This window comes from Acromyrmex echinatior, chromosome 18 (genome assembly GCF_024713525.1).
Source record: "Acromyrmex echinatior isolate Ae372 chromosome 18, ASM2471352v2, whole genome shotgun sequence".
In the NCBI taxonomy this organism is placed as follows: Eukaryota; Metazoa; Arthropoda; class Insecta; order Hymenoptera; family Formicidae; genus Acromyrmex; species Acromyrmex echinatior.
Window position 1 is genome coordinate 3,362,770 of NC_141869.1, and position 12,231 is coordinate 3,375,000.

The following is a 12,231-nucleotide window of genomic DNA, read 5'->3' on the forward strand; positions in this document are numbered from 1 at the left end:
AATTAGAGCTGCAGATCTCTAAAATAAATATAAGGAAGACTCACTGCAATATCAATGAGCTACTCTTTTGTGCTTGTGATATCTTCTACTTCATTCTTATCTTTTTATAAAAATTTACGAGACACACGAGAATGTATATAAATATATGTATGCTATACATATTATCGCTAATGCAAAACTTTGTACTATCAAGCAAAAATTATGGAAGCAACAATGTTTTCAAAAAAAAAAAGATAGAATTTAAATTCAACATTAAAATTGCAAACATTTTTCTGAGTACCGATAAAATTTCATAAAAATCCTTGAGTTTCAAATGGTGAAAGAGAGATCTCCTGAAAATTCCAGGTTTCCAGATTTCCAGATTTCCAGATTTTTCCAGGTAGTAAACACTCTGGTTTTCATTTCTTTTATTGGCCGTCTATTCCTTATCTCTCGACATCTCTCGAAAAGCCCAGCTCGACAACTAGATACATCCCGACGAGGAAGGCGCGAGGCGAATCGCCCGTTCCAATTTCGCACAACCGTTATGCTGTAAACTACATCGCGCGCGATCATTTAATAGCTCCGATACGTGAGCGCGCTCACGTTGAGCTCGCTCCCGCGAGAGACGGCGGATATTCGCGGGAAATCAGATCCCTCGGTCTTTCCAACGATTTAACAAGCGCTGGCTTAGAAGATGCGAACTAACGTTGCAGGAACGAATGGGGTGGCACGCTTCTCTTTTTCCTCCCGGGAAGATTCTCAACAAACGCCGGGACGTAATAAATACGCTCGCTCCTTTTCCTCTCCGGAATCCTCTGCCTATTTCTCCCTGCCCTCCATTGCCATCATCCCAACTCGCACTATCTTTCTCTTCCCTCTCCTCCCCTCCCCTCTCTCTCTCTCTCTCTCGCTCCTTCTCTCGCGGGCGGACGCGTTCGTCAACCTCTCGCAATTTCTACCACCTCTCGCTGCATGTGCTCGCTGCGTCGGGCTATTTTCCACTCGTCACGTCATCTGGCTGCTGCACGCGTCAGAGGAGCGTGTGGTGCAACCAACAATGTCCGCCGCGTACAGGAACCAGTATACATACCGCCATATAGTCGGCGACAGTACAGTCAGATGGTCGTTCACCACGAGGACTCACTGCGTAGTACGTTTATACGAGAGCCCGTAAGCCACATCCGGTACACGATGCATTTCTATACCGCACCATCGCATCGCCGTCGTCGCCACCGCGCCGCGCCGTCGTTGTTGCGTTCCAGATAAATAATACCCGCATACGGTGGCCGCAGGTCGACGCTATCGGCAGTTTCTCGTACAACCAAATGCTTTGACAAATCAGTCTCGTTATACGCGAGGTCTTTTATTGAAACTATATCCACGGTCAACGGACGACGGGGCGGCGGTCGGTTTTTCTCTCCCGTCTCACCGAGACGCGATTCTAGCGGTGCGTTAAAACCGCCGCGGTTTATATCGATATTATTATATCCATGCGATCTGCGATGTATACAAGACGCACGTACGCTTCGACCGTGACGGTATTCGCAAAATTGTGGTCTCCGCAAGTCAATTTTCTCCCTCGCGGCGCAGCGTCTCTCGCGCACTCTCGTCTTGCTTGGTAAACTTTAAATACATGGATGAGTTCCCGATATCGTCAGGATACAGCAAACAGTTAGATACGAAATTAAATCTGCGTATCATTAATATCATTATTGTAAAATAAGATACTTTGGTTCAATCGGTATAACTTCAGCCTAATTTAAGAAAAATTCTAATAAATATTAGTGTGGATTTAACTCCACACTGTCTATATAATTCTCACTATGTTGGTGTTAATATTAACATAGAATATGAAGTGTACGAATTATAAATTCACACTGATATTTATTGACAGCATGCATGTCGAAAATCAGAATAATTTTAAAGCGTTTTTGTCCTGATTTAAACATGTATCTGGACATTATCAAAATTTGAATAAAAATTACCTCCTTTTACAATAATTAAAATACTACACTAATTGTGAGAGAAAAATCTCTATTTAATTATAAATACATGATAAAATAATTATGGTTAAAAATTCCATGTTTATAATTATTATTGCCTAAGTATGTTAGTAATAATAATTATATTTAAAGTTCTATCAAAAAGATAAATAATGCATAAAAATATATAATGACACCAAAAACGATTATAAACTAAATATATAGCTAAATTGTGATAATTGCAACCACTCTTTTCGCTCAACGTATGCTCGCAATATTGTAGTCGCTTCGAATTTGCAAAAGTGTGTTACTCATTCTCAGGTAACTGACGCACAAGTTTTTCTTATTGTAGTGTAACGTTTCGCACTTGAAATGACAAGGGACCGATGTACCGAACGGTATCGGCCGTCACCAATAGAACGACAAATAATTAGTAGCGATGTCGGAAAGAGAGGAGCCGGCTTTCTGCATCGCTTATAGCGCGCGGCTCGCACGGAATGCCTTGCGGGTCTTTTGCAGCATTCCTGGACAGTTATTCGAGGCCAACGTTCGAGAGCGCGACTATGGAGCAACAGACCCCGCGGAGAACGACGAACGACATCGCGTTTCCGCCGAGCGGAAAGATGACGACGACAACGATGGCGACGAGGACGAGGACGAGGACGAGGACGAGGACGAGGACGAAGACGAGGATGAGGGGGAATGAGGGGTTCGTTCGCAACGGAGTCCAGCGTACTCGAGTCCCATCATTGTCGGTATGCGGCCGGTATTCTGTAGTTTTCTGACGCGCAGCTAATATGCGCGCACGCATCGATGCGTGCTCGCCAAATAACAAGGTGCTAGGGTAAACGCCAATCAGCCGCCAGGGTAATCGCGCCTTTCATGATACCGCACACAGGTCCACCTCCGGCCCGGGAACCTCTCTCTCTCTCTCTCTCTCTCTCTCTCTCTCTCTCTTTCTCTCTCTCTCCATCACTCCCCACATCCACCCTGCCGTCAAAACGATCGCACCGGACGTGTAATCAAACGCGATGCCGACGTTGTGGGAATATATTTTTGCAAAGGAGCCTATCGCACGGCAGCAAGAAGAGCACATTGTGCGATACGAGACTATACAGCGTAGTATGAGAGACTAGTCGTTAACTCGCGAAATTTTAATCAGCCTTCTGAGAGATTGCGCGGTACGAACGTAAGCAAAAAATTGGTCGCTGAGTGGACGCGGACGCAGAATAGTTTTTACTTCAAATTTAATCCAATTTAAAAAAGATTTCAAGTTTAAAAAAGCTACTGGTTAATTAAATATCTACTTAAAAAATATTTGCAAGATGATAAAAAAAATTAAAAAAAAATTATGTATATAATAAAAAATATTGTATATAAAATTCACGCTTAGAAAAGTTTACCCTTTCGTGGGAAAATTATACGAAAAAAACAGTTTTGCTGATCTAAAAATTTCTAAAATCTAGCTAGAGCGGATCCAGATAAAAATAATTACAATGAATCACATAAAAAAAAAATTTATCTGGAACACGCTTAAACGTTGATAATAATGCTGCAAAAAGTTGTAACATTTCTAGCAACCAGTTTGAACGTACATAATTATTTTGATGATCCAAACAAAATTATTCTCAGATTTGTATCTGATCTAGCTAAATTTTTAGATAATTACTACTTCAGCAAAACCATTTTCTGCTATACGTATCTATTAATTCTTATTTAAGTATCTATTAATTCTTATTTATACTTCGTATTTACCTTTTCAATACAACGATTTCTTAACGCTGATTTCATAGTCCAGTTCATGAATCAGCGTAAAAATGTCCGGATAAAATCTTTTTTTTTCCGGTCGTGATTCACTATTCACCTTATCCCACGGTGACCTCGATCCCTCGAAAGCGTTAACGGAGCGATCGGCTCATTCGCAATTAAATTCCGAGCAAACTCAAAGTGGCTTCGTTTGCATCGCAGTAATTAGTACCGGTCGTCCCGCGCCTCAGCCTTTGGTGCATACCTTTTCACACTTGCACCGAACGAGTAGGCGGGTGCACGTGCACCTGCGCTATAGCACGACGCTAATTGACACGAATAGCACGGATTGTTCCCCGAGGACAATGTTTTTCGAGACACTTATTGAAATTATTCCCGTGGCTGTCGCTCCGCGTTCCGGCGAAGTAAACAGGAAAATTTCGAAGTTGTAAAAGATGCACTCGGGCGATTAAGTCGGCAAGCGCTTCGTTTTTAAGGCGCATCACGTGCTTTTCTCGTATTACAATTATCCCCGCATCGCGTGTCGCTACGACGGAGTAAACAGGAAACTTTCGAGTTGCGAAAGATGTGCGAATGACAAGAGGAAGTATTTTTCATGCGCGCGCGCGCGCGTTACATATCCTTTGTGTTTTAAGTAACGAGGAATCTGGAGCGGAAACAGAGAACGAATCAGTATGGCATACATATTATTTCAATTCGAATGTGTCCCGTTTAAGTCTTATTAATTTTTATTAGTCTCTAATATCAAATTGACCTAGTGAGAAAAATATTCTGATTAAATCAATAAGAGAAAGCATCGTCCTATTTTCGATTAAAGTGGATCTTGATGTCTGATAATGTTCATATACAGATTTGTGAAAACATTTTTCTGTTCTATAAATTGCGCGTCAATTAAATTTGTCGAATGTAAAAAATAACGTTCTCTCTTATTAGTTACTGGTTATTACGACAAATATCTTCATACTCGGTAGTCGACTTGGTAGACGTCCGTAAGGAATTATGAGAGAAATCCAAGTTCGCGAGATGATATTTTTTGCAATAAATTTTTTGCAGTGTTTTATTAAGATATTTATTAGCAGCATTATTAAATTGACGGTCAATGTAATTTGTGATGTTATTTCCAGTTTGTGATTGCGTTTAAAGTCCGACTAATCGAATCAGCGCTCAGTTTATAGAACTAAAAAATGTATTTGCAAAGGAGAGTATAACTTTTTTCGCCAACGTTTGGGAATCATTTTATTTTTACATTTTTTGTATTTTTCTTTATGGAAGTTGAAAATTATCATAATAATAACACTACACTCAAGGAAAAATTAATATACATTGAAATAAAATTGATCCAACTCTGAATTAGTCTTTAAATGATTGGAGTATAATTGACAACGATTTCGTAACAATGCGAATAAGGATTTTATTAACTTTACTTCAATGTACCAATTTTTCCTTGAGTGTAGCATCATTATTATGGTAATTTTCACTTTTCATAAAGAAAAATACATAAAAAAATATAGAAATAAAATCCCCTAACGATCGCAAAAACGTAAAAATTGTATCTCCTTTGCATATGAATATTATTATTAAGCACCAAGATCCGTGTCGACTGAAACTAAAATTATACTTTCTCTTATTCTTTTATTTGACTTATTCTTATCAGTCTTTCACTTATTATTAGACCCCTAATAAAAGGGCCCAATAAAATGATATTTTGGTTCACAACCAGAAATTGTGTTTGTCCCCAAAATGCCATTCCTGTTGATTTGCCCAGAATATCTTGCAGTGCATTCTTCTCGAAAATCAATTGATTCAGCTTCTCTGCAGACGAATTAAATTGTCCCGTGTATATCCTGCCGGATTCGATACGAACGATCGAGCGCTCGCTCGAGAGATCGTTATATAAATTTCTTCGTTGCTCGCACAGCGCAATGCCGTGCTGAGACAGCGATCTCTCGAAGGAGTCTCTCTTACGAGAGATTCCTATGCCGGCCACGTTATCTATAGTTTACACGTATCGCTTCCTTTTCACGAACACGCTGCAACCGAAGCTGCGAACGGCACGCGATGTGTCTCCCCTCCACGCTTTTACTTCGCCAGTTCTAATATTCATTCCTGAGAAAGTGTAATATTTTCTATTCCGGCGAAAAATCTCGTCGACCTCTCACTATCCGATTCGGATTCGAGAAAGAGCGACGTTAAAAATGCCACCTGTGATAAGTCCAACGTACGATAATACCTGCTTGCAATGTATCGCACGGAGAAGCGGATTACAAGCCGGTTGCAGTATCGCGCATTCCAGCAAGGATGATGCCGAGAGAGATCTTACGTAGCATATCGAGATTCGCTCGCGCACTCAAACTCGGCGATCCCGATTTCGCTGACTTCTGATGTATTTCTTCTTCTCGACGACCTCGAGGGAGGAGAGCGAATCGGGCGACTTCTCCACCTTCATTTCCTCTTCCTTCTCCTCACTCGAGGGGCTAGAAGACGCAGATGACATCGGCTCTCCGTTTGCTTTGGCGGATATTTAAATGCAGTTACGGCGTTTACGTGCTTCCTCCGCGTGGCGTCTCCGATTGCATCGGTATTTTATCAGATATGTCGAGGCATATCTGCGCGCGCTCGCACGCGGACGACGAGGACGTTCTGCGTCACGATGATTTGCGTCGACGTAAGCGATTCCGCCGCGAGCGGCGGCGGTTTCGCCTTCCGCATACACCGTTCTCAAATACCGTCGCGTTTGCGGTATGTTTTAGGTAGTGGATAAGGTCGGAATATATACGAGGTGCTCATTATGCGCGTTTCTAATCCTAACCGTTTCCGCGACAATCGTAACTCGGCGGCTCATAGCGGTAGATAGGAATTTTACGTGCGTTCCGCATGAGCGATACAAACACGAGTATCAGATATACTCGAAGCTTTTATACTGCAATATTTTTCAGAATGTGTGATTCAAATCATATGTCGACATCTCAATATTTTCTCGCATTTTTCTACATCGTTAAGTTATGAACTACAAATTCTGTTCGGCTTCATTAAATTCAAATCAAATTTTAATATTAAATTCATATCAAATTGGCACATTGAGAAAAATGTTTCTGAGTTATAATGTCAAATTATACTTGATTTAAATTATTTTTAATCGCTCTTACATAAAAAGAATAATTTATTGAAAAATCTGCAATTTTGCTAAATACAAGTTCAAAATAATTTTGAAAATAATTTTGTTGAGCCATCAACATAATTGGAAACTAAAAAATGATAAGCAATGTTATAAAAAATATTGATATGAGTAACCAGTTTGAATTTCCAACAAACTCAAATTATTTTCTGTATCCAGTAAAATTGTGGATCTTTTAGTAAAATTGTTCCTTCCATGCATAGGTCGCCACTATTTTCTAATAAATATGTCGTTAATTTAATTAAAACAATAAAGTTAAACAATTTAATTAACATTATATGAATCTTCTGTTTGCAAACTAATTTTTTTTTTTGCAAAAATTCTATTATCATTTTTTTCGATAAAGGAGGGTTCAATTTCTTCTCTTGAAACAATTGAGGAAACTATTTGCTAATGTAATATAGAAATGTTGAAAAGTAATCTTATGAATTTTTTCCATATTTTTTGCAAACCTAAAACATAAAAAACTTGACTGAGAGAAGAAAAAAGAGAGAAGAAAAAAGATTGTAAATGAAGGGAACAAAAATATAATTACAAGAGAGAAAGATTAAATTTGACTCAAATTTAGTTCATTATTTACTAAATGCATACTTTAGTATGAATCTGTTTATTTTGAACATAAGTAACCCAACCCATAAAAATAGATTTAGACATGGTTGTTGTTTTAACTATTATACTTCAAAAATTAAAATAACATTTTGACACACTTGGAGACTAAATATAACAAAATGTTGTCATCCTCAATTCAAAGAATTGAGTTGTTAAATATAACAAAATGTTGTCATCCTCAATTCAAAGAATTGACTTAAATTTCATCCTTTATATATTATTTTTACTTTTTCCTTCACGCAGGTCGAAGAGAACTCTCTGTTTCCATTTCAGTGAAACTCACGTTTACGGAAACGAGTAAGATCGAAAGTCGCGTACATTTACGAACAATAGCTTTTTGTATAAAAAACGTTTTAAACGTGTGACATATCTGCGGTGCATTGCTTACACGTCCCATGCGAGCGACCGCTTGACTTGATCGCCTTCACAGCCGCCGTTTGTTTTCGCTGAGAATTCAGAGTCACTCGATATCACGCGCGTGGCTGACATTCAATCGCCGTCGCGATTCTAGCCGCTGTCGCTCTTCGCTGTTTTCTCCGCGAGCATTTCGAAGGAGTCGGCTGAACTCAAACGTCCCATTTGATTGCGTCGCTCGTACACGGAACGTGACCTGCGCGAGTAATATGTGTCCGCCGCTCTTTCTCTCAATCTTTTTCCTTTTTCCCTTCTCTCTCGTCTCGCTCTTTCTTCAGAAAACGATCTTTCCTCGTTTCCCCTCCTCCCCCGGCTCCCATTTTAATCGCACGAGGAAAATGCCGAGGCGCCACGCGCGTATACATTTAGCATCACCAACCTGGCACGCGCGGATGCGGTTTCGCATATCCGAACGCTGTTTTTCGTCGTGACGCCGCCACGGCGAATCTCGGTCAACGTTAACTCTCCAACGTTGGCGCGGGTGACACATGTCCCGCGCCATTAACCGTCATGGCCAGCGCGGTTGTTATTCGTATTCGCTAATTTAAGTACCCCGAGGTACCCCGAGGACCTTCTCTTACGAAACATCAGGTTTATTTATATCACAGCGTATAGAAGCTTTCGCGGAATCACCGACTAATATTTCATAATTTTTATAATTATACGTAGATATATGGTAAAGATAGGGATGCTAAATTATGTGTATACATACACTCATATAAAATATATATAATTGTTAACTATAAATGTATTTTTATTATACTGTCGCGTGTGTCGAATTATTTAAATACCTTGTTGAGATCTTTAACACGTTTCACGTGGATCACCTGCTGAACTTTCTAGGCCGTTTGATATTTTGATTATAAAAACAACGTATTTATACAATAATTTTTGATATCATCGGTGAATATATAATTGTGATGTATGACGCAATTAGTACATTAAATATTCATAATAATTTTTGTAGTTTTTTATCGTTAATATTCAAAATGTTTACACGTATTTTTTAACATAAAAAAAAATTTTTAATGTAAAAATTATAGATTTTTTTTTATGTTGTTTTTAAAAGTAGGTAATACAAAAAATTTGCGATGATTTAGATCAGAAATTATTTGAATAAGAAGACATGTTGCAAAAAAAAAAAATAAAATAAGAAAATTTTTACTTAAATCACAAAATTGTATTATTAAACAAAATATTGATCTTACTGAACTGTTTCATTTTTATATTCAAAATATAAATTATCAATTCTAGTTATTTTTTGCAGAGACTATACATCTGATATATCCTTAAAAACAATGACTTGGTCAATTCCGATTTGCCAAGTTATTATTTATTTTTTGTTCTGCACACACGCACACACAGAAAGACACGTGTCTCGTTCCGAAAATGTATTCAAGACGCTCGGTAAGACACTCGCGCTGTCTCTTCAAGAGGTACGAACGCGAGGTTCGCTGCACTTGCCGTGCACGAGCGCATATCTCGCGTGCACTTTCGTCATCGATGTGCCTCCCCCCCCTCCCCCCTCCTCACACACGAGAGCCACGGTTTTGCTCGGAGCAAAAGCGAAGAAAACGCCTGGTATCCCGAGAATGCTGTCTAGGTAGGAGCGGCCCTTGCCAGCCAGGACACGCGAAGATCCTCATAGCCAAGGAGTTAGTCGCTTCGAGCTAGATTCCGAATTAAATTACGGTCTAGTTGATCAGCCAATCGGTCAGCAGCGAGATCGCGATAACTATTTTAATTATTATTTCATAACAATGTCAATCAACGTCTAATCAATCATAACTGCGGAAAATTTACATCTTCTCAACACACGTATATACACATAGAACGACACGTGTCTCGAAAATGTATTCAAGATACTCAGTATGCAAAGCGTTGCCAATTTTCAAAAATGTTTGGTGACATTATAATGTCATGCAACAAGATTATGTCATCGGCACTGTAATATTTAGTATACCTTGTATATCTATGTCAGTGTTTTATGCTGAATTGCAGATATATGTAAATTTCTTTTACAAATAAAAAATGATTTTTTAGAGGTATGTAAATAAGTAATTTTCTAAAAAAAAAAAAGTTATCTCGTAATATTTTTTCAAAGTAGAAATAAAAATAAAAATTGCGCCGAGAGGATATCGGTCTCTTCTTCTGGAAGTAACGATCCATAATTCATAAATCGGATCTTTCAGATCTCTGCGTGTTCTTTACAAGGGTGCAAAGCCCTACATTTGCAACTACAGTGGCTGTCAAGTAGAATAAGTCAAAATGAGAATGATGAGGATATTGTTCGTGCGAGCCGAGCGATAATGACCGTAAATCAAATTGGGACGGTAAAAAAGACGACTATTACAAGCGGGCGGTCATTAATCGGTCGATACCGATAACGTAATAAAATCGTTGAATTATCCTTTTCTCGCGAATATAATGAATCATTAAACGTACCCGATCGAGAGCTAGTCACGCGTCGCTAAATACGTCGTCGTGAATGATTGTTTATCAGCGAAGGCAGTTGGTAGACGTGCGGCTACCATCGATTGCCACACATTGATGGATGATGATGGCAATGAAGTCGTTAAAGGTGCATACTCGTCACGAGGGACGTAAAGAGGAAGGACGGCTGGCTCTCGCGAAGAGCCGGAAAGTCTTTGCGAGAAGCGAAGTCGTTCGACTTCGGCCTTTGATCGGCGGCTCAAGCCAGGTCATCTCTTCGCTTCTCGCGACTCCGACACCTTTAACGGCGGCGAAGTCGTTAAGCACACTTATACTCCCAGACGAAACTTCGCGCCGTAACTTCGCGATTTTTGCGACCGCGTGCAAAACACGGCAACAGGACGCTAATCGACTTCACGGGACTTCGCCGTGAGTTATCAATTAGCGGTCGGGAGAGTTCATTATTATCGGCTTTCCCGTGAAAGTCGCCGGCTGGAAGCTCTTCGAAAAATTGCGCGTTGGAATTCATCGTGGCGTTCATCAATTGAGCTATTAATCGATGATGATAGTAATAACACCGTTAAAAACGTTCTCTGCCGAGTTTATGATCGCCCGAACAAAGTGGCTTAAAACGCCCTCGCCGGGACCGTTGGTATCGTCGGCCATTACGGATGCACAATATCCAGCAATTTATATATTGATAGTTGATGATAGTAATAAAGTCGCTAGACTGCCCCTAACCGTGTGCCTAGCGAGCGCGATGAGAGAGAGAGACGGAACGGGATTGCACACGAGATCGTGCGTACTTTCGCGGGGCACCCTTTGATCAGCGGGCATCCACAATCTCGCACAATATAGATTCACGGTTTCCACGAATTTCGCGCATTGATATATAGCGGTGGTAAAGGAAATTGCTAGGTTCTTCGCCCGGGCTTTGAATCTACGGAACCCGTCGAAGATGGAGGCGCCAGGTAAATTTCGGAGAAAATTAAGCGCCTTGTCGAAAAGCGAAGCCTTTCGCTTTGTATAGTAGGCAACGAGGCAAGAATGCGGGTATCCGATCAACTGATCGATCCGATCGATAATGATAGTGATAAAGCTCCTTAGAATCTTTCTCGAGTTTAAGACGCTAAGTGGCCCGTCGAACGAATCTGATATTAAATTGCGATAATCTCTTTCTTCGTCAACATCGGTACATAACGAAAGATAACAGTAGCGTTAAGATCTGAAGTATCAATTATCACGGAGATTATTATCGTAAAGTTGAGAACATCCAATTCTATCTAAGATTCGACATTATATATGACGTAAATATTAAGGCAATGAGCAATTGCAGCGATGTCAGTTAAGTCTGGTCGTAATTCACAATCTAACTACAAATTCATAATTTAATTAAGTTTATATTTATCAATGTTATATTAGCGACACTGACAGAGAGAACGATTTTGCTGAAGGATCCAAAAATTTAGATAGATTTGAAAATAATTTTGTTAGACCATCAAAATTTTAGGAGGGACATTCAAACTGATTGTTAAAATCTAAACAAATTTTGACATTTTCAGATCTGTATCTGGCTACATTTTTGCTTCAGCAAAATCATTTCCTCCATGCAATTAACAATAACAAGACTATTCGCAGCATTTGCGCGTCCAAAGATTCACCGTGAAGATGGTGTGAGCGTTCCGCGAAGAATCGCGCGAGAAATTAAACTTCACGGTGTAAAGTTCGATACGCGGAGTTTTCCCCTCGGCCACACAAAGTAAAGACGTCGCCGTTTGATGCATCACCGGGTAATAATAGTAATAAAGTTGCGCTGGGTCACCGCGCGTGATTCTTTCGGTCATCGCGATGAGTGGCACAAATCCTCGG

The 12,231-nt window shown here is 39.8% G+C and overlaps 1 protein-coding gene across 2 annotated transcripts in view; it reads right to left on the bottom strand.

Moving 5' to 3' along the window:
- Positions 1-12,231, bottom strand: part of Pdk1 (Phosphoinositide-dependent kinase 1) — a 384,329-nt gene that overhangs the window by 52,593 nt on the left and 319,505 nt on the right. The window contains exon 1 of one of the 2 annotated variants that reach the window (XM_087415473.1): positions 3,720-3,782. The exons of the other annotated variant lie outside the window; for it this stretch is intronic. Coding sequence (XP_087271599.1) covers positions 3,720-3,767 — 48 coding nt within the window. The 5' untranslated portion in view covers positions 3,768-3,782. Of the gene's footprint in view, positions 1-3,719; positions 3,783-12,231 lie in introns of those variants that run through there. 2 annotated transcript variants of the gene reach the window in all.